Source organism: Hyaena hyaena, unplaced genomic scaffold, assembly GCF_003009895.1.
Source record: "Hyaena hyaena isolate Hyena2069 unplaced genomic scaffold, ASM300989v1 scaffold_107, whole genome shotgun sequence".
NCBI classification, from domain to species: domain Eukaryota; kingdom Metazoa; phylum Chordata; class Mammalia; order Carnivora; family Hyaenidae; genus Hyaena; species Hyaena hyaena.
The window spans coordinates 294,763-318,675 of NW_024080739.1; the positions used below are offsets into that span (position 1 = coordinate 294,763).

The 23,913-nt window shown below is 41.7% G+C and overlaps 1 protein-coding gene and 1 pseudogene across 10 annotated transcripts in view; both read left to right on the forward strand.

The window, feature by feature from the left end:
• The window catches only part of LOC120234347 (protocadherin gamma-C4), a 179,925-nt gene that overhangs the window by 100,051 nt on the left and 55,961 nt on the right, over nt 1-23,913 (forward strand). The window contains exon 1 of one of the 10 annotated variants that reach the window (XM_039236155.1): nt 514-3,094. The exons of the other annotated variants lie outside the window; for them this stretch is intronic. Coding sequence (XP_039092086.1) covers nt 665-3,094 — 2,430 coding nt within the window. The 5' untranslated portion in view covers nt 514-664. Of the gene's footprint in view, nt 1-513; nt 3,095-23,913 lie in introns of those variants that run through there. 10 annotated transcript variants of the gene reach the window in all.
• Nucleotides 6,593-23,913, forward strand: part of LOC120234363 — a 65,769-nt pseudogene continuing 48,448 nt past the window's right edge.

Genomic DNA, 23,913 nt, shown 5'->3' on the forward strand with positions numbered 1-23,913 from the left:
ATCTATTTTTATATCATGGTATTTTTTAAATGACAGACCTAATATTCAAATTTCCTCAAATGTTTCATCTTTTACTCAATAAAAAAATATTGGTAAGAATTTTAGTCATGCGCTCTGATGATTTTTTTGGAACCAAGTTAGTTCCACATCCATAAATACTATTCCCTTCAGTTGGTAAAAATCCATAGGAAGCAAGTCTAACCTGCAGTTTGTTCAGTTTCAATAGTATTTGAAAACATTTTTAAAAATTAAACAAGCCCTTTTAATAATTATCCCTTTTATTAAAGGCTCTTAGTAAACTTTCAACATCACATTATATACCCCTTTATTGTGTGCAATTTTCAGTTTTACAATGCTTGAAGAGGTGTGTAATAACTTCTGGAACAGACACATTAGTTGGGTTTTTCTTACTTGTTGCAATAATAAAATTTGGCTCTAGGCGCCGCTCTTCACCAATCAGGGAATGGGAAGCTCAAGCTGCCGTCCCTCCCTCCCCAATCTCTACAACACAAAGCAGGATACTTACAGATCCTGATGCTGGAAAATTAAAGTTTCGCTCTCTGATATATTCTGGATGCAGTCATCCTAGAACCTCATAGATACATAAGCTGATTCAGAACGAAACAGCCCAAGAAACCAGGGAATATAGGCTCAGCTTACTGCCATGGGGAATCGGCTACTGCGTCTGGACCGCAACGGGCTGATCCTACTATACATTTTCCTGAGGACGCTACAGGAGGCTGGGGCAGGGCACATCCGGTACTCGGTGCCCGAAGAGACAGATAAAGGCTTCTTCGTGGGCAATATTTCCAAGGACCTGGGGCTGGAACCCTGGGAGCTGGCGGAACGCGGAGTCCGCATCATCTCCAGAGGCAGGATGCAGCTTTTCGCTCTGAATCCGCGAAGTGGCAGCTTGATCACTGCAGGTAGGTTAGATCGGGAGGAGCTCTGTGAGACACTGTCCTCCTGTTTTTTAAATATAGAGATACTTGTGGAAGATACCCTGAAGATTTACGGAGTGGAGGTGGAAATACTGGATGTTAATGATAATGCCCCCAGCTTCCAGGAGGCGGAAATAGAGATAAAAGTCAGTGAGCACGCAACTCCAGGATCGAAATTTCCCCTTCCTAACGCTAGAGATCCAGATGTAGGAATGAACTCTCTCCAGCGCTACCAACTCAATCCTAATAGTTACTTTTCTTTGCAAATGCGAGGTGGAACGGATGGGGCCAAGAGTCCTGAACTAGTGCTGGAGGGGAGTCTGGACCGGGAAAAAGAAGCTGCTCACCATCTCCTCCTCACAGCTTTCGATGGAGGAAATCCCATCCACCAGGGTGCTGTTGCCATTCGTGTGGTGGTCCTTGATGTAAATGACCACACACCAAAGTTTACACAGTCTGTATATCAAGTGAGTATTCCTGAAAACCTCAGCTCTGGAACTCGGGTTCTCATGGTAAATGCAACTGATCCAGATGAGGGAATCAATGGGGAAGTGGTGTTTTCATTCCAGAATATGGAAAGCAAAGCTTCTGAAATATTCCAGTTGGATTCTCAAACTGGAGAAGTTTTTATACGAGGGTCTCTGGATTTTGAGAAACACAGATTTTATGAGATGGAAGTCCAAGGCCAAGATGGTGGAGGTCTCTCAACCACAGCTAAGATATTGATCACAGTTGTGGATGTGAATGATAATGCTCCAGAAATAACTATCACATCTTCTAGTAATTCAGTGCTGGAAAACTCTCCTCCAGGTACAGTTATTGCTCTTCTAAATGTGCAAGATCAAGACTCTGGAGAAAATGGTCAAGTCTCATGTTTCGTTCCTAACAGTCTGCCTTTTAAATTACAAAAGACTTATGGAAATTATTACAAATTGATAACAAACAGAGTGCTGGACAGGGAGCAGGTCCACAGCTATAATATAACCTTGATAGCCACAGATCAGGGACGTCCTCCCTTGTCTACAGAAACTCACATTTCACTGAATGTCGCAGATGACAATGATAACCCACCCACTTTTGCTGAGTCCTCATACTCTGTCTTCATTCCTGAAAACAACCCCAGAGGAGCTTCTTTCTTCTCAGTGATGGCACGCGACCTAGACAGCAATGAAAACTCCCGAGTCACTTATTCCCTGGTGGAGGATACCCTGCAGGGAGCACCTTTATCCTCCTATGTGTCTATCAACTCAGACACGGGCACCCTATATGCGCTGCGCTCCTTTGACTATGAACAGTTCCGTGACGTGCAACTGTGGGTGACTGCATTGGACAGTGGGAACCCACCACTCAGCAGCAACGTGTCTGTGAGCATATTTGTGCTGGACCAGAATGACAATGTACCAGAGATCCTGTACCCCACCCTCCCCACCGACGGTTCCACAGGCGTGGAGCTGGCGCCCCGGTCCGCAGAGCCCGGCTACCTGGTGACCAAGGTGGTGGCGGTGGACAGAGACTCTGGCCAGAATGCCTGGCTGTCCTACCGCCTGCTCAAGGCCAGCGAGCCAGGGCTTTTCGCGGTGGGGCTGCACACGGGCGAGGTGCGCACTGCACGGGCCATACTAGACAGAGATGCGCTGAAGCAGAGCCTGGTGGTGGCAGTGCAGGACCACGGCCAGCCCCCTCTCTCAGCCACTGTCATGCTCACCGTGGTGGTGGCTGACAGCATTCCAGATGTCCTGGCTGACCTAAGCAGCTTCGAGTCTCCTGCCAATCCCCACGATTCTGGCCTCACACTCTACCTAGTGGTGGCAGTGGCCGCAGTCTCCTGCGTCTTCCTCGCCTTTGTGATCATTTTGCTGGCGCTCAGGCTGAGGCACTGGCATGCGTCACGTGTGCTCCAGGCTTCAGAAGGTGGGTTGGTTGGAATGCCCGCCTCGCACTTTGTGGGCGTGGACGGAGTGCGAGCTTTCCTGCAGACGTATTCCCATGAGGTCTCCCTCACCTCAGACTCTCGGAAGAGTCATGTAATCTTCCCTCAGCCCAACTATGCGGACACGCTCATCAGTCAGGACAGCTGTGAGAAAAGCGAGCCACTCTTGACAGCTGAAGATTCAGCTGCTGGTTTAGAAAAATTTGACTCCACGAATAATCAGGTGAGATTTATTACCTGTCTCCCAGTTGGTATCTCTGTGCAAGTTTTTTAAATGACTTTTTTTGCACCCCAAAAATGTGTTTTTGGTGGGAAGATATTTTCAGTTCATACATGTTTAGAGCAATACATGTGAGTTCCCCTACTTTATCTTTCAACAAATTATCAGTTTTCAGAAAAGTTTATCCCCCCTTTGGCATATTTTCTTTTGATTCTAAAGGTCTGGTTCAGCTATCATGGCTTGCTTTATATAAGTTAAATTTTAATAATATTTTTCTATCATCAGTGTTTGTGGCTATCACTGTAAATTGGTTAGGATTCAAATTAATGATTCACAATTTTTATTTGTTTGCTTGTTACAACTTCACATTGCCTCCACCTATTTATAATTCTATTCTACCATTATTTATTTCTAATGTTCAAATTTGACCATTGTTGATTCAATGGCATATGCTCTGTAGCTCTTTTCCATATCTATATACACATATATACAGACACTTACATGTAAGTATTTACATATGTAAGCTTTTCTCTGAGTATGAAAATTCTATTTTGATTTTTGATGGGTGGTGATGTTTCAATTATGTTGATTATTTCAACTGTGTCAAAACAGATATACTGACTCCCTTTTTACTACTAGATTCTTTTGGGAGTGGAAATGAAGAGTACAGCTTTTTTCTCAAGTTCTACACATCTTTCCTGTTTCTATAGTGATGTCATTCGATTGTTCTGAAGAAATTTTTGAATTGTTGAACTGGTATTATTTTCTTTTATTCTTTTACTTATACTTTAGTGTGTGTGTATGTGTTCAAGATTTCTCAAATGTAGTAAATTCACTTGTAGAAATCATTTTGATCCAGTGCTTCTCAAAAAGTTATTTTCTGATTGGCTAAACATGCTTACATTTTTCAGGTTTACCAATGTGGAATAGTTTGTGAATATTTGGACTTTATGAGACTCATTTATCTGGTATTCCTATTTGTCGTTCCTTTTTTGTTGTTGTTCTTTGTTTTCAATATGCCTATGAGTCATGGATTCCTTTTTATGTTCTTTGAAAAGTCATTTTGTATTATAAGCATATTCAATCCTTATGTTCAGAACCAACTTGTTATTCAATCCCTGGTAGTTACCTAATAACGTAATGTTATCTGAAACAATTTCTAGAAAAGTCAAGTGAGGAAAGGAGACTTACTGAGGATATTTGAACACAGGAATCATCTCCATAATCAGTTCAGCTCAGCACTCTCATACCACTTTTAGATGTTTGGCCAGGTTATGAACATATTCATGTTCCCTTTCAAGTTTTCTTTTCTCATTTAGGAATTGACCTTAATGTATCTAGCTATAATTGAGTGTCTAATGTTTCAGCAAAAAGAATTTCAACTGTAGGAAAGGGGAATCCTGCAATAGATGCTTGACATTCTTGATGTCTAGAAAAATGTTACAGTGTTTCAAGCACGTAGGGGATAAAATTTATGCCGATGGAATTCTAACCTGAGAAAACAGATTTAGGGTTGGTTCATTTGGTTAAGCATCTGACTCTTGGTTTCAGCTCAGGTCACAATCTCATGGTCCATAGGATCGAACCCCCGGACAGCAAGGAGCCTTCTTGAGATTTTTTCTCTCTCTCTCCTTCTCACTCTCTGCCCTTCCCCCACTCACATGTAGGCTCTCTCTGTCTCTCTCTCAAACTTTAAAAAGAAAATAGACTTGAGGCATTTTACTTGATTTGAAATTAGATGAATATAAGGATATGAAGTATTTGCTGGGAGAGGGATGTTGTTCCATATATATTTTTTAAACACAGTCACGGTTAGGAGCTGGCAACTGAAATCTTGGAGAACAAAAAGGAAAGGTTAGCTTTGAAACTTGAGATTAAGAAGACGGTTATTTTGACTCAGAGGTAGTGATGAACTTATGTTAGGGTACAACATGCGGTCCAGTTAAATAGAAGTATAAAAATAAAACACTCTGATGTTTTTGCAAGTCATTAAATTCCTATGGTAACCTACTAGGGGGTACTTTTATATTGTTATAATGAAAGTGTAAAATGCTTGATAATCCTTTTCAAAATCTTCTTTTATAAAGAGCAAGGAAGACTGTATATCTTTGGTCAACCTCATCCTGAGTATGCCCTATATAGCTTTGAACTCTACTCCAGTTTCCTCTGGAAAAAGGAGGAAAATTATCTGCATATCAGATTGAAGATAATAATGGGTGGTAGTGCATGACTGTAAAAATTTCCCTATATCACTTGGTGAGGCTATTTTACCATGTAGTCTTTGTTCTAAGTCTGGAGAGAAGACTTTGCCTTGTTCTTCCAGTATGTGCATTGCCTCTGATTAGAAAAAGATAAACTTTTCTCATACCGGGTTAATGGCTCTTCTATAGAAGCAAATCTCTAATGAATTTTCTTTGGTAGTAAACACTGGAAAAGAGACACATCCAAAACTCATACATTGCCTCTTTCCATATACCTCAGTCCAACAAATCTGTCAGAATGGCAAATCCCATTATTTACAAGGCTTTGGACTGCAGTCTTCTAAGTAGACTCAGAGCACCACTGTTGGCCAGTGCTCTGCAAGAGCAGGAGTCCACGATCTACCTAAGTGATTTTCTGCGCAGTCACGGAAGCAAGTCTGAAAGGAGACGAAGCCCATACATGGGCTCTCTGCTCAGCAAATGATTTTGGAATACGGACTGGGATGCCTTGAAACTGAGGACATTTTCTATGTATCGGCAGTAAATACTTTAAACACAATTTGTAAAGCATCTTCTCTTAACATCCGAGGCTGCAGCAGCACAGAAAAGGATGGGAACCAGGGAGAAGCAGAGGAGCAATATCTGGCAGCAGCAAGTACTCTTTCCTTCCCTGCTGCCTTTGTTCTGTGGGGGGCTCTCTGAGCAGATCTGCTACTCTATTCCGGAAGAAATGGCCAGGGGCTCAGTGGTAGGGAACCTTGCTGAAGACCTGGGGCTGCATGTACGGGATTTACTGACCCGCAACTTCAGAGTTAGTGCAGAGAAACAATACTTTACCGTGAACACAGAGAATGGCAACATACTTGTAACTGACAGAATAGATAGGGGGTCGCTCTGTCCCCAAAACCCTCTGTGTGTCGTGCCCTTAGAGATTGTGGCAGAGAATCCTCTATGTTTTTCACATAACTGTGAGGATAGAAGATATAAATGACAATCCACCTTATTTTCCCCAAAATAGCATTGTTTTAAAAATGAGCTTGCAATTCTTGGATCTCGATTTGGTTTGGAATCTGCTGTAGATGCAGATGGAGGACTAAACTCTCTCCACAGTTACCAACTCAGCTATAATGAGTATTTCTCTCTGATGGTGACAGACAAGACTGAAGGCAAGAATGCCCCAGAATTAATATCAGAGAAGCCACTGGACGGGAACACTGGAGCTTCCATCTTCTGGTTCTGACCACAGTGGATGGAGGTGACCCAGTCCGAAGTGGCACCGTTCAAATCAAGATTGAGGTCAATGATAACTGATCAAGATGCCAATGATAACTCCCCAGTGTTCAGTCAGAATGTGTACCAAGTTAGCCTTCCAGAGAACTTGCCCTCAGGTACCTCTGTGCCTAGGGTGACAACGATTGATCAGGATGAGGGCATCAATGCAGAGATCACCTACTCTTTCAAAACACTAAGAGATATTGGAAATATGTTTATGCTAGACCATCAAAGTGGAGAAATTAAATCCAAAGGTCCTATAGACTTTGAAAACAGTAGTAGTTATACCATGATGGTATAACCATACCAAGGATGGTGGAGGCATGGCCACTGAATGTAAAATTATAATAGAAATTTTGGATGAGAATGACAATGCCCCAGAGGTCATTTTTGCTTCGGCGTCAAGTTCCATAACAGAACAGGAAAGAGTGCTTTGTTCAAGACACATGACAAAGATTTGGGAGAAAATGGAGAGGTCACATGCCTCATAAAAGAAAAAGTTCTTTTTAGAATTGAATCTTATGCCAATAATTACTACAAACTTGTAACAGATGGGGCCCTGGACCGGGAGAAGACCCCTGCATACAATGTCACCATCACAGCCACCCACCGGGGAAAGCTGCCCCTTTCCTCTGGCTCAAGCATCACTGTGCACATCACAGATGTCAACGACAATGCGCCCATTTTCGAACAGGCGTTCTATGTGGTCCACATTGCCAAGAACAATCCTCCAGGTGCTTCCATCGCCCAAGTCAGCGCCTCCGACCCCGACCTGGGGCCCAACGGCCACGTCTCCTACTCCATCGTGGCCAGCGACCTGGAGCCACGGGCGCTGGCGTCCCACGTGTCCGTGAACACGCAGAGCGGCGTGGTGTTCGCGCAGCGCGCCTTCGATCACGAGCAGCTGCGCGCCTTCGAGCTGACGGTGCAGGCGCGCGACCAGGGCTCGCCAGCGCTCAGCGCCAACGTGAGCCTGCGCGTGTTGGTGGGCGACCGCAACGACAACGCGCCCAGGGTGCTGTACCCGGCGCTGGGGCCCGACGGCTCGGCGCTCTTCGACACGGTGCCGCGCGCCGCGCAGCCCGGCTACCTGGTCACCAAGGTGGTGGCGGTGGACGCCGACTCGGGACACAATGCCTGGCTGTCGTACCACGTGCTGCAGGCCAGCGAGCCCGGACTCTTCAGCCTGGGGCTGCGCACGGGCGAGGTGCGCACTGCGCGTGCTTTGGGCGACCGGGACGCGGCGCGCCAGCGCCTGCTGGTCGCCGTGCGGGACGGGGGACAGCCGCCCCTGTCTGCCACCGCCACGCTGCACCTGGTGTTCGCTGACAGCCTACAGGAAGTATTGCTCGATGTGAGCGACCGTCCGGAGGCCTCTGACCCCCAGGCCGAGCTACAGTTTTACCTGGTGGTGGCCTTGGCCTTGATCTCCGTGCTCTTCCTCCTCGCGGTGATTCTGGCGGTTGTCCTGCGCCTTCGATGCTCCATCACCCCCACTGCCTGGAACTGCATTCAGCCTGGTCTCTGTTGTAAGACTGGACCAGGAGTTTCTCCCACCTATGATCCGGGAACTTTCCCTTATTCCTACAATATGTACATTGCCTCCGATTCTCAGAAAACAAGGCTTGATTTTCTAACTATGACGTCAGAAATAGGTCCCCAACAAGAACTCTCTAATGAAGCTTTTTTGGTAATAAATGCAACTAAGGAGAATGATAAATTAAGCTCTAACGCTGCTGCTTCTGCTCATGTGAGTTTATAGGTTTGGTTTTTAATTTTCAAACAGTACTTTGGCAAAAAAATGTTAAATCATATCTTCTATCATTTGCTCACTCAATATTTTCTATACCTTTTGCGTGGGTCCGTACCTTCATTATTAGCCCTCAAGTATTTTGAAATATTTTGACAATTTCACCTGCTAGTCTTTACCCACCCACACTCAAAAAAATCTCCTGTGAGAAGTGGGTATTATGATGCCATTGCCACAGAAATATTTGGAACTGAAGCATAAATGTTTTCTTTCTGTGGGTATTTCTCTTTCTCAGAACATTGATATCTTGAATATATACGGCTGCTGCTTTTTAAAAAAATGTTTATTTATTTTTGAGAGAGAGAGAGACAGAGCATCAGCAGGGCAGGGGCAGAGAGAGAGTGAGAAACAGAATCCAAGGTAAGCTCCAGGCTCCAAGCTGTCAGCACCGAGCCTGATGTGGGACTTGAACTCTCAAACTGAGAGATCATGACCTGAGCTGAAGTCTGGATGCTTAACCAACTGAGCTATCCAGGCGCCCAAGGCTGCTGCTTCATAACTTCAAAGCGAGAGGAAAATGCACAATAATAAGGTTTTTTTAAAAGAACAGAATAATGATTTGATACTATTCAGGTACATTTGTTACGGATTCTTTGAATCCCACTGAATAGGTCAATTTTATTCCCAGTCTTTTCTCAGAACTTCATGTAGATTTCCTCCCAGTTTTAAAGATACATTGTGGTATGCCTTCCAAGCATGCTTCTCCCCAGAATTTAAACATTTACATTCATGAAAGCCAAATAGCAAGATTTTTTTTCTTATATTTTGATGGGCTTTTAAATGTATTACCATTTTCAGTAATTGGAATTGGGTTTGTTACTCAGAAAAAGGTAAGTTTATAATATTATTTGGATTGCTAATTTTCTCAATTCCCAAGTGATTCCTTACTAATACATTATATTACATGTATTAGTAAGTGGTGAAGTACTACCCTCATTTCCAGTAAATGCAAGTTGAAATGCTTCCATTCGGCCCTAAAAATGTTAATGTCTTACTCAGTTGACTTCTTGTCAGTGTGCTTCTGATAATGTATACAATTGCATTTCTTATTTTTAGGTTTCCATATTGTGAAATTTTAAGTTTTGAATATTAAATGTCAACAACCTTTTAAAATAGTTCTCCTATATAAATAAATTTGAGAATCTGTAAAAAAAATGCCACCTATTACAGCAAGTAAAAAAGTTTATTCTATACATGATTTCTCAAAACAAGAATCTCCTAGGGAGATGTCATATAATAGGTGTTGTTTTGGGGTGGGGATATTAAATTAGGTGAACTATAATTATAAGGTTAAAATTACTTTGTATAGAAACTTCAAATTCATTAAAAGCTCATTGGAAAAGAGAGAATACACCTACAGCTACCGAAAATAAACTCAGGAAAGTGGCTCTGTATGAAAAATTTTAGGGAAATAAAAAGAAGCTAATGGAAGTTGCTATTAAAAGGATCACTGTAGTTTTTTAGTTGGCTCTACTTCCATGCCTATTTGAAGAACAGTTAGGTGGAGCTATTTAAGGTACAAAACCCAAAAATCCTTCCTGGGGTTAAAGACTGTGCAGTAACTGGTTAGGACTCTGAGTGCCACTGTTCACTAATCAGGGAGAGAAAACCAGAGTTCCTGCTTGCCTCCTGCTTGTCCGGGAGGGGCCTGAAGCACAAAGCACAGATAGAAACTAATAATCTCAGGACTGTGAAGAAACTTGTTGGATGCTGAAGACTGGAAAAACTGGTCCTTACTTCAGTGGTCAAGGGAAGAAGTGGAAATAATCTTGGAGGAAACTGATGATTTCTAAGTGACTGCAGGGGGACTGCAAGGGGCTTGTCCTGCTGAGAATTGTCTTGGGGATTCTGTGAGAAGCCAGATGCACCCAAATTAACTATTTAATTCCTGAGGAGCTGGAGAAAGACTCTAGGGTGGGCAACATCACCAAGGACCTGGGGTTGGAGCTTCAGCAACTAGAGGAGCGTGGAGTCCGTATAGTCTCCAGAGGTAGGACTCAACTTTTTGCTCTAAACCTCCCCAGCGGCAGCCTGATCTCTGCAGGCGGGATAGACAAGGAAGAGCTCTGTCGGGTGTGTGTGTGTGTCTTCAAGTATCAATTAAATCTGATGAGTCTGTTGGAAGATTAAGTAAAAATATATGGTGTAGTGATAGAAGTGAGAGACATTAACAGTAATGCCCCCTATTTCCGGGAAGATGAATTAGAAATAAAAATGAGTGAAAACGTAGCCACCGAGTTGCGGTTTCTGCTTCCCCACACTTGGGAATCCAGACATTGGAAAGAACTCTCTTCAGAGCTACGGACTCAGTAGTAATACTCACTTCTCCTTGGACGTGCAAAGCGGAGCTGATGGTAACAAGTATCCAGAACTGGTTTTGGAGCGCCCTTTGGACCGAGAGAAGGCGGCTTTACATCACCTGGTTCTCACAGCCTCTGATGGGGGTGACCCAGTCCGTACAGGCACTGCGTGAATTCGTGTGATGGTAGTTGATGTGAATGACAACGCAGCAATATTTGCTCAGTCTGAGTACCTGGTGAGCGTTCCACAGAATGTGGTGGTGGGCGCTAAGCTGCTTCTGGTAAGCGCCAGACTCTGATGGAGGAGCCAATGCGGAAGTGACGTATTCCTTCCATTATGTAGACCACAAGGCGGCCCAGGTTTTCAAACCGGGTGATGATTTAGAGACAATTTCAACAGTGGGGGGCCTGAACCATGGGCAATAGGGATTCTACGAGATGGAAGTGAAAGCAAAGGACGATGCAGGATATTCTGCACGAGCCAAAATCCTGGACACAGTATTGGACGTGAATGATAACGATCCTGAAATAGATGTCACCTCTCTCTCCAGCTCCATTCTGGAAAACTCTCCCAAAGGGACACTGATTGCCCTTTTAAATGTAAATAATCAAGACTCGGGAGGGAGGGGAAATGGACAAGTGACCTGTTTCATCCGAGGGAATGTGCCATTTAAATTAGAAAAGTCTTATGGAAATTACTATAGTTTAATGACAGACACACTCCTAGACCGAGAACAGGTTCCTAGCTACATCACGGTGATCGCCAGTAACAGAGAAACTCACATTTCACTGAAAGTAGCAGATAGCAACGACAACGGCCCGCCGCCTCCGACGCCCTCTACTGCGCCTGTATCGAAAAGAACCCGAGAGGAGTTGTGTCCATAGTGTCCGTGACTGCCTTCGACCCGGACTATGGACAGAACGCCCAGGTCACTTACTTCCAAGCCGAGGACACTGTCCCCGGACCACCGCTATTCTCCTACATTTCCATCAACTCCAACACTGGCATTCTGTATGCGCTGCGTTCCTTCGACTATGAGGAGGTCCAAGACTTGCAGCTACAAATGATGGCGCGCGACACGGCGACCCTCCGCTCAGCAGCAATGTGTCTCTGAGCCTGTTGGTGGTGGACTAGAATGACAACGTGCCAGAGATCCTGTACCCTACCCTCTCCACTGACGTTTCCACGGGCGTGGAGCTGGCGCCTCGATCCGCAGAGCCCGGCTACCTGGTGACCAAGGTGGTGGCAGTGGAGAGAGACTCTGGCCAGAACGCCTGGCTGTCCTACCGCCTGCTCAAGGCCAGCGAGCCAGGGCTCTCCGCGGTGGGGCTGCACACGGGCGAGGGGCGCACTGCGCGGGCCCTGCAGGACAGAGATGCGCTCAAGCAGAGTCTACTGGAGGCGGTGCAGGATTACGGCAGGATTACGTGCAGGATTACGGCCAGCCCCCTCTCTCGGCCACCGTCACGCTCTCCGTGGCCGTGGCTGACAGCATCCGAGACTTCCTGGCTGACCTGGGCAGTGTCCAGCCTCCAGCTGACCCTGACGCCTCAGGCCTCACGCCTCGCGCTGTACTTGGTGGTGGCAGTAGCTGCAGTCTCCTGTGTCTTCCTTGCCTTCGTGATCGTGCTGCTGGCGCTCAGACTGAGGCGCTGGGAAGCTTCGCTTCTGCTCCAGGCTTCCGGAGGCGGGCTGCTGGGAGTGCCCGCCTCACGCTTTGTGGGCGTGGACTGAGTGTGCGCTTTTCTGCGGACGTATTCCCACGAGGTCTCCGTCAGGGCTGACTCGCGCGAGAGTCACGTGATCTTCCCAGCCCTAGTACTGAGACGCCCTCCTCATCCTGGAGAACTGTGGGAAAAGCTAGTCTCTTGCCGTCAGGTAGTTGGGCGTTTTCTAAAGATAATCATTCATTAATTCAGGTGAGTAGATATCAAATATTCTTCTATGGGTTTTGAGCAAAATATCTTAGTGTGGGTTGTATATATTCAGAATTGATGAAACACACACCAAAACATTTATATACGAGTGGCAGACACCAATTACCAACCTGGAGCCCTGACTCAGGGTTCCCTTCATGTCTTCTCTCACGCTTTATTTATGATAGTGCTTATATATTTATAACATTAACCACTCTAGTACTTTGTTAATACCTTGTATAATTTTTTCTAATTTAATTAACAAGCTATGCCTGCTTTTTAAATTTTTTTAAATGTTTTATTTATTTTTGAGAGAGAGACAGCGTGAGCAGGGGAGAGAGGGAGTCACAGAATTTGAGAGACAGAGACAGCGTGAGCAGGGGAGGTCAGAGAGAGAGGGAGCTATAGAATCTGAAACAGGCTCCAGGCTCTGAGCTGGCTGTCAGCACAGATCCCGATGTGGGGCTCGAACCCACGAACTGTGAGATCATGACCTGAGCCGAAGTCGGACGCTTAACCCGCTTAACCGACTGAGCCACCCAGGCGCCCCAGTTTTTAAAATGTTTATTTTTGAGAGGGTGCAAGCGGGGAAGGGACGGGGGGGGGGGACAGAGGATCTGAAGTAGGCTCTGTGGTGACAGCGGGAAGTCGGATGGGGACTGGAACTCAGGAACTGCGAGGTTATGACCTGAGCCGAAATCCATGGCTCACCTGACTGAGCCACCCAGGTGCCCCTATGCAACATTTTTATGTTGAACATCTGATGGTAGTTTATCCGTTAAAAACACAACTTCTTGGAGCACCTGGGTGCCTCACTGGATTAAGCGTCGGCTTTCTGAATATCAGCTCAGGGTCCTGAGTTCAGGCCTTCTGTTGGGCTCTGTGCTGGCGAAGAGCCTACTTTACACACACACACTCTCTCTCTCAGAGGGATTCACTCTATGAAAAGTATAAATTAAAATTTTAATAAACTTTTATGGGTAGAGGGGCTTCTAACTACATAAGAAATTGCTAACAAATTCATAAAGTGGATTTAGTTCTTTTAATGTGAAGTAATTCTGGTCATTAGGAATGCATACATTTATACTTTTTCAGATCTTAAGTCATTACAGGGTTTCAAACAATTCTTGAACTTCCAGATATACCCAGTTTATTTCCTACATACTTAAAACTTTCTCAGTGAAATATACAAACGGGAGCACCTGGCTGGCTTATTTGGTAGAGCATGTGACTATTGGAGGCTGTGAGTTGGAGCCCCATGTTGATTATAGAGATTACTTAAAAGTAAAATCTTAAAAAGATATGCAAACAACGTAAGTGTTGTCATGAAGAAAAACTGAAGATATTGTTTATTTTTTAGACCTATTACAGATTTTGGGATGGCAATGTTTGTATGTGTTTCCAGGTGAGGATTTCTTTTGTTTAGTTTACCCATACTGCTGATCTTAATGATGACTTTGTGGAACACCCAGTTAACAAATTGTGTTTTGAGTGTGTTTTTGATAATGTGATGAATATGTAGTAATTTCTTTTATGTAAGTTTCATGTAACTTTCACACAAAAATTTTTGGATAGTGCTCAGAATCTAAATGTTTCTTGAGAACCTTATGCTTACAGTATAATGTTGAACCTAAATTGAATGCTAATGTATAGTATTCTTAGGAAAACATTCTTGGAACTTGTGAAAAGCCTGGATCTTTTGGTGAATTCTGTATAGGAGTAGAGAATCATAGTATCCTTATTATTTTCTTTCTTTTTTGCCTGACTCCTTTCAAAGATACAGTAGTTAATATCTGGATTTATAGAAGAGGTTAGAAATCATTTGAGAAAGAAAGGTAGTCAAATGGTCCTAAAGTGAGACATTTTACTGGTAATGAGATTAACATATCACTTTATATTTTGTGACAACCAGGACATACAAAAGGAAACATAGTATGGTTCTATTTGATTTCTTTAAAAGGAAATTTTTGAGCTGATGTGAAAATACAAATTTTATATTAAGTTCCAGATGGAACTTAATGAGTAGAACTTTGTAAATGATACCATCAGGATTAGAGGGCAGTGTGACCTCCTGTTTTGTAAAGGCTATCAAAATGTTTATCACGAGGCCAGTTCTCATATGGTGGTGAATTCAAAATGAAAGACATAACACGGCAGAAGTTATTTGGGAAACTAAAATAATTACAGTTATGCGCTAGTGCAGTTATGCTGTCTTCTGTTCACTTAGCCTGATTTAGAGACAAATGATTAAAAGGACAATGAATGATCATGACCTTTAGGCTGCATTTCATGTATTAGTGATCTTAACAAATGCTTTCAGTTGAGCTAAACAGGCATCATTAATTATTGAATAAATGAATGGACAAATGTATGTGCTCTGGGGATTACCTGCTATCAGTACTCTAAGATATGTTAGAAAAGTAGCAGCTTTGCAATGAGGTAATTTCTAAGTTTGTGACCTTTAACAAGTTTTTTAATCTTTATCAGCTTCATCAAAATAGAGATCATATATAATCTGAAAGATTTTGGTGAGGAGTATTGATAACATACAAACCGTCTGGTTCATAATAGGTAACTAATGGTGGCCATATTTTTACATTGTTGATATGAAAAGGAGTCAGGCTTTCAATATTAGCTTACTTGATATTCTTTTGGGAAAAGTAATAATGATTTCTGTGCTTCTCTGGGTGGTACACTGGGATGATGTAAGTGGAGGTAAAACTATTCTACAATATTTATGAAAGCTAATTTAAAAAGCTTAAGTGCTTAGGTGCATTTTTCTTAAGTTTTTTAAAATTGAATTATAATTGATATACAATATATTGCATATTGAGATAAATAGGCTCAATCAATTGATATACAATATATTACATATTGTATATTATATATTTCAGGTTTATGACAGTGATTTAGCATTTTTATATATTACAAAATGATCAGTTTGATAGGTCTAGTAACTATATGTCACTATACAAAGTTATTACAATATTACTGACTTCCCTATGCTGTGTGTTACATTCCCATGACTTATTTTATAACTGGGTTTTACCAACTGATCCCCTTCACTAATGGAATTAGATGATGACTGGCTTATAAACAGAAATGTATTGCTCACCATTTTGAAGGCTGTAATTCTGAGATAAGGGTACCAGGATGGTCAGGTGAGGGCTTTCTTCTAGATCACAGGCTTTTGGCTATGACCTCACATGGCAGAAGGGGCAAAGGAATTCCCTAGGCACATTCCTGATTGAGAAGCCCCTGTTTGGGGTCAAAAAAGATCGGGGAACCATTGTCTTGGATGGGACAGTTTTATGAGTGTTAATTGTTCTCTTTCTGAACCATAGTGAAACATAAGGGTCTCACAAATATTCTCCTTTGAAGGGACTTTTTACTCCATTAGGATTGCTAGGATGATTTAACTGGAAAATTGATCAAAACCTGGAAGTTGGAGTTACTTGGTTTTGGCAACGTGAGAGTTTAAGCTAACATAACACATTTAATATAAATCGTCAGTCTTAGCTTTAGGATATTTGTTGATAATTTAGGAGTGATAATTAGGATATCTGTTGATGTTTTTTTGGAGTAACTAGGCAGTGGGTTTGGACGCTTATTTTGTGCTTGTTCCAGTAATGAAATTATGTGAAAGACTTTGCTTATCTTCCTATGTGTTAAGAAAGGTGGGTTTGCATTCATTTAATCTAATAAGTTAAAGTGTTCAGCTGTAACTTCAAAGTTGCAGCTCCAGTATTTCATGGCACCCAAAGTTAGAATGTAATCTGTCAACAGACACTCTTCCTCCACATCCATTCTAGAAGAGATATTATGCTGTTTGAAGCAGAAATAGGCTAGGATCCTTGGTGAGACTGTACAACTTGTTGAGACTATGCAACCCATAGATCACTGTAAACAGAAGGCTAATGATAAATCAATGGGATTTATCAGTTTTTTCAGTTACATGTGACAAAGTGTAGCTGTGATAATGAATTGGACAGTTCTGGTGAAAATTACAGTTTTTCCTTGTGCCATATACTAAGTTAAATAAATACCTCCATGTTAAATATGTGTAGTTCTTTATATATCAGTTATACCTCAGTACAGCTACTTCAAAAATTTTAATGTAGACACCTAGTATAAAGAGATGTTGATCAGGGGCACCTGGGTGGCTCAGTTGGTTAAGTGTCCGACTTCAGCTCAGGTCATGATCTCACAGTTTGTGGGTTCAAGCCCTGCATTGGGCTCTGTGCTGACAGCTAGCTCAGAGCCTGGAGCCTGTTTCAGATTCTGTGTTTCCCTCTCTCTCTGACACTCCCATTCTCACACTGTCTCTCTCTCAGAAGTAAATTTTTAAAAAAAAGTTAAAATCTCTACACCCAATGTAGGAATCAAACTTAAACTTTGAGGCCCAGAGTTGCATGCTCTACCAACTGAGCCAGCCAGGTGCCCCCTTTTATATCTTTTTAAATTGGAGTATTGTTGGGGCACCTGGGTGGCTCAGTAGGTTAAGTGTCTGACTTCAGCTCAGGTCATGATCTCACGGTTCGTGGGTAGAGCCCCGTGACGGGCTCTGTGCTGACAGCTAGCTCAGAGCCTGGAGCCTGCTTCTGCTTCTATGTCTCCCTCTCTTTCTGACCCTCCCCTGCTCATGGTGTCTCTATCTCTCTCAAAAATAAATAAAACATTAAGAAAAAAAAAGATGTTGATCAAAGAGACAGGTTTACTCTCCAGAGTTACACTTAGAGCTCATTTTTAGGAGACCATATCTAATGAAAAGGTATCAATAAAAAATACAGTGTTTAGGATTCTTAAAATACTGAGAGGAAAAGATAGCCTATGAAATGTAATTGAAAAAATCTTTTTCTTAAATGTTTATTTATTTTGAGAGAGAACGCGCATGCACAAGCAGAGGAGGGGCAGAGAAAGAGAGAGAATCCTAAGCATGGTCCATGCTGTTAGTGTAGAGCCCGACTCACGGTTCGAACCCACAGACCATGAGATGATGACCTGAGCCAAAATCAGGAGTTGGGTGCTTAAGTGACTGAGCTACCCAGGCACCCTGAAAACATCTTTGATAGAGTATGAGTTTCCTTGATACCAAATGGGAAGAGTTCTCTTTCAGAAAAGCGTGAAGAAATTGTCATCAGATGAACCATAGACTCAAAACAATTGATCTGTATGTAAAAGAAATCAGTTTCTCCACAATTTTCTTAGAGAAGCCGTAAAAGGACAAGTATAATTTCTTAGTTTGCCTTTAAGTCTATGAAGCATTCCACATAATGGTTTGTACCCCTTCTAAATATTCAGTAAAAGGCGTCAGTTCAGTGATTAGAAAGTGGTCTCTTAGGGGAAAAAAATCTTAGCACAAATAAATGATTTTACATGTGCTTTTCCTCTATATTAAATTCCTAATAAGAGCCAATTGTGTGACCTGTCTATACAAAGCTAAGGAACTGGATATGTGTCAACATTTTTAAATATTTGCCTCTGTACATAGCTTTCAATATTGTGAAACTTCTTAGATGCTTTCTACAGATTTGCAGCCAAAGATCCAGCCAGTAGTTCATCCTGAGACTTACACACACAAAAAGTAAACATTTTATTTAATTCTTAAGTTTATTTCTTTTTTTATTTTTTATTTAATTTTTTAAAAAAAATTAATTTATTTCTGAGAGAGAGACAGCATGAGCAGGGGAGGGTCAGAGAGAGGGACACAGAATCTGAAGCAGGCTCCAGGCTCTGAGCTAGCTGTCAGCACAGAGCCCAATGCGGGGCTCGGACCCACAAACTGTGAGATCATGACCTGAGCTGAAATCAAGAGTCGGACGCTCAACCAACGGAGCCACCCAGGCTCCCCATTAAAAAAAATTAAAAGAGGGGCGCCTGGGTGGCTCAGTCGGTTGAGCAACTGACTTTGGCTCAGGTCATGATCTCTCAGTTCGTAGGTTTGAGCCCCGCATCGGGCTCAGTGCTGACAGCTAGCTCAAAGCCTGGAGCCTGCTTCGGATTCTGTGTCTCCCTCTCTCTCTGTCCCTCCCCTGCTTGTGCTCTGTCTCTGTCTCTCAAAAAATGAATAAACATTAAAAAATTTAAAAAAATTAAAAGAGAGACAGCCTAAAAATTAGCTTAAGCGTGAAGAGTCACCACTTTTACCTCATATACTGGAGTCACTGAGAATATAAGTTCCCAGGAATATATAATTGCCTGAATAAGGCTGTACTACTGCTGCTTTTCAGCCTACAAATTCCAGTGAGAAATATCTTTCTCAAATCTTCAGATTATTGAACTCTTATTACTTCAGGCTGCAGTCCTAAGGCAGGAACTTAGAGGGCTGCTGTGAGTCAATGTGGAAATAGAGATTAACAAGGAGATCTGTAAGGTTTCTGCCGGCTGACTTTTTTCATTGGAACTTCTCTGGGATATGGGGCTAGGTATCCAGGACTTGGTTGTTTAGAAGCTATGGATTAATGTGGGAAAAACTACCTCACTGTGAGTAAAGAAAGCGGACACTTACTTGTAACAGGATAGACCTGGACAGATAATGCCCATATACCATAGTTTGTTTCAAATGTTTAGAAATGATAGTTGAAAATCCTTTAAATGTTTTCCCCGTTAATATGGATAGTCAATATGCAAGTGATAGTACTCCCAGGTTCAGCAGGAGTGTAACTACTTACATATCTGAGTTGACCCAGCTTGGAGCAAGATTAGTAGTAGAACCTACAGAAGATACCTATGTTGGGAGCAGTTCTTTTACAAAATTGCCAGCTTAGCAGCAACACTATATTTGTTTTTGAAGTAAAAGAGATCAACAGTAGAAACAAATAGGTTGAACCTGTGTTAGACTAGGAAAACCAAAACTCACATGGTTTAGTCCTGACAGCCTTAGATGCAAGAGACAGCCACAAAGCAGCACTGATTAGATTTCCACCCTGGTGGTTGATGCAACTATATCTCCCTCCTCAATTTCAGTTAGAATGTATATGGAGTTACCCTTCGAGAAAACATGCCTCCTGAGCTACCTCCATGGTGAGGGTGAGGGCTGCTGACCCCTGAGAGCAGTAAAGTGGAGATCAGTAATGTCTTTACAGCCCAGAGTACCAATATCCAGTTTGGTCTTCATCACAGTTGTGGTGAAATGAAAACTTCAAGTTCATTGGGCTGTGATGAGATTTAAAAATGTTCCATGGTTTTGGAAGCAAGGAACGGTGGGTGGGGAGGACTGGTTGCCTGGTGTAGTTGAGATCAGAATTCTAGGTGATAATGACAAAGTCCCAGAACTGATACTTACTTCTGTTTTCACAATGATTTTTGAAGATTCTGTACCTTTGACAGTAGTCACTTTATATAAAACACAGAATCCAGGGGTGCCTGGCTGGCTTAGTCAGAAGAGCATGTGGCTCATGAGTACGAGCCTGACATGGGCTGTAGAGATTACTTTAAAAAAAAAAAAAAAAACACTTTAAAACAAACAAAACACAGGATCCAGATTCGGGAGAAAACAGGGAGGTCATGTGTCTGGTATAGATTCAGAATTTAATCTAACAGTAGTTCTATCAATAATTACTACATGCTTGCAACAGATGGGGCCCTGGACTAGGAGCTGACCATAGGGTACAGTGATACTGCTCTCACCTCCCTCTTCCAGCAGAAGTGCCACCCTACACATTGGTGACATCAACAACAGGCCAGTTTTCCACCGGGCCTCCTAGTAGTACATGTGCCCAAAAACAGCCCTCCAAACACCGCCATTGCCCAAGTCTGCACCTCAGATCCTGACCTGGGACTCAACAGCAATGTCTCCTACTCCCTTGTGACCAATTCGGATACTTTAAGTGAATTTGAGGTAGCACAGAATACCGGTTAGGGATTGTTCCTTGTAATCAGGTGAATCCGAATAATGTTAGCATAGCACTTCACTCAACTTACAGTTTACAAACACTTGAAAAATTATAGAATAACATTTACATATGAAATTCCCTGTTATATATCACTGTCAGTGGTTTGGAAGATTGCAGTCTAAATTATAACAAAAGAAAAGGAAAAGGAAATATTAACCTTTGGAAAGTGTATTTAGGTAAAGTGGGTAATAAGAAAGTTCTGAATTACTGGTAAGTCAAGAAAAATAGAATATTAGAAGATATATAAAAATGTTTTTATCTGGTTAGTCATGGTAGGATTCCTTACTGGTGTGGATTCTATTGTTTGTCCAAGTTATGTTAACATTATTACCTCTCTGGTGATCTCTAAAAGGAATTCATGAAATCACATAATTTAGCATTGTCAACCTGGATTCCGTTCCTCACATGATGAGTTTCCTAAAGCTTGGAAACCAAGAAAAAGCAAGCATCTCAACAAATATGTGCCAGTGGCATATCACTTTATCTTGTGTAGTATTTTCTCTAGCAGTGTATTAGAGGAGGCAGTGAATACTCCTGGTGAGCAAAAGGCACATATTTAACATGTATTGACTCTTCCCTTTACCTTATTTTCATTTTAGCTTATTTTTAATGTTTATTTTTCAGAGGGGAAGTGGGGCAAGAGAAGGAGACAGAGGATCTGAAGCGGGCTATGTGCTGAAAGCAAAGAGCCCGATGCAGGGTTCGAACTCTTAAACCAGGAGATCATGACCTGAGCCTAAGTCTGACACTTAACCGACTGAGCCACCCAAGAACCCCCTACCTTATTTTAAATTGATTTCGCATGTGATTTGAGGTAGCAATTCATTGAGGTAGCAGTCAAGGTTCTTGACTTTTTTCTTTTGTTCTTTTGTTGAAAGAATGCTCCTTTTCCTATTGAATTGCTTTGGCACGCTTGTTAAAAATCATTTGACATAAATGGGTCTGTTTCTATACCTCCTGTCATGTGCCATGGCTCTATTTGTCCTTTTGCCACAACCGAACTGTCTTGATTATTGTCGCTTCATAAGAAGTCTTGAAGTCAGGTTAGGGAATCCTCCCATTGTTTTTTCTTTTTCTTTTTTTTTTTTTCCAACATTGTTCTGACTATTCATGATCTTTTCTCTTTGCAAATAAAAATCATCTTTTCATTTTCCAAAGGGAAAAAACCTACAAGCGTTATGAATGGGATTATACTGAATCTGTAAATCTTTTAGGAGAGGGGTCATCTTAACAATGATGAGACTTCTAACCCATGAGAATGGTACTATATTTCCATGTATTTAGATCTTCTTTAACTTCTTTTAGCAGTGTTTTATAGTTTATAGTGTAGTCGTCTTATATATCTTTCATTAATTAAATTACTCTTAACATTTTATAGTTTGGGCTGTTACTCTAAAATACATTTTAATTTTATTTTCTGATTGTTGCTGTTTATTTTTGTATACTTCATCTGATTTTGAAAAGTGAGAAGTGCAAGGTGCTCTTTTCTAATACTGTATGAGAATACAACGTAAAAGAATATAGTTTAAGTCTAAATCACATCTGTATAAATTCAGGCATCCATTCTCTGAAACATATAGATTGGAAGAGCCCATCCCAAAACAGAATAAACACTAGTGTATTCCCCAAATCTAGCATGGTTGGAGCATTCATTCATTTATATAACAAATATTTATTAACTGCCTGCTATATGCAAGCCACTGTCCTAGGTGCCATAGGGGGGCCTACCCCTAGTATGAGGGTCAGGGAGGGCTTCTTTCAGGAAGTGATAAATATAGCAGGAGATGTGAAAAATGAGTAGAAGTTAGGTGAAAAGGAGATTAAAGAAGAAATTGTCTGGCAGAGGGAATAGTGTATGTAAAGGTCCTTCCGAAAAGAAGAGCAAGTAAAAAAGGCTGGGGAAGCTAAAATTGTTAAATAAGTAGATGAGGTACAGGCAGAGTCCTGTAAGCCATATTAAAGATTCTGGATTTTATTCTAAGTACTTTTGTATATAGGAACTTTTGAAAAGTTTTAAAAACAGGGCAATGACAAGAGTTGATTAGAATTTTAAAAAGATTTCTCTGGCTACTCTGTGGCAGACTGATTTATGAAGGTTGTAAATGGAAGTAGGGAAAATAGATGGGAGACCATGTCAATGTTTCTGATAAAAAAAAAGGTGCTGGATTGGATTAAAGGGGTGTCAGTGGCTATAGAAATAAATGAATGGATTGAAGATATATTTAGGAAATAGATTCAAGCAGACAGTAGTGGAATGGTGGAATATAAGCTCCATAAAGTCAGGAACTGTTTTGTTTTTAAATTCTTTAGTGTTTGGGAAGATCATTGCCTGGCTGGTAGATTCACAATTAAGTATTGTTAACTGAAGAAATAAAGTGGTTGAAAGAGAGGGGGGATTAAGAATCATTTCCAGATTTGTGAATTAAGGAACTGGATGGACAGAGGTACCATTTAGTGAGTTGTGGAAGACTAGAGAAGGGTAGATCACAGAGAAATTAGGATTTGAGTTGTAAACATGTTTGAGATTCTGTGAGACACCCAAGTCCAGATAATAAGGTGGTTGAACATATAGTAACCATTCTTTTACTCTGATTTCTTCCATTGTGATAGTCCATTCAGATGGGTAGATTCTCACCAGGCTGAGCGTGATAAGCTTCCTGGTAGGTCTACACTGGTATGTTTTTGGACTCATTACAGTGCTACCCCTGTTTTTTATTTTTCTTCCTGACTTCTTGTTCACTATTAGAGATGTCTCCTCCAGCACCCAGAGAACCTCATTGTTTAATTCACGGTCACCCTACTTTTCACGTTAGCTCTTTTCACATTGTTTGGAGTGTAATTTACCGGGATGTTTTAAATTGTTGTTGCTTAATTTTCTTTCACTTGATTGTAAATTTTTCATGCATATTTTTTAGCCTAGTAGTTATTTACCATTTCTTACTGGGTTACAAACATTATAATTTCATGTAAGGAATGTTTAGGGTAAGAGATGCATAGCAACAATAATAAAATTGTTGAATTATAGTAATACAAATACACTTGGAAGATAAATCCACACATATCTTAAACATCCTTTAGGGTTCTTAGTAACTATTTTAAAAAGATACTAATTTGGGGGGCACCTGGGTGACTCTGTCGGTTAAGTGTCCAGCTTCAGCTTGGGTCATGATTTAATGGTTCATGGGTTTGAACCCTGCATTGGGCTCTGTGCTGACAGCTCAGAGCCTGGAGCCTGCTTCGGATTCTGTGTCTCTCTCTTGCTGCCCCTCCCCCACTCACACTCTCTTTCTCTTGTCTCAAAAATAAATATTAAAAAATTAAAAAGATACTAATTTTTGTTCTGTGACTTTGTTTTTTTTATAAAAAATATTTTTAAAATAGTTTATTGTCAAGTTGGTTTCCATATAACACCCAGTGCTCATCCCAA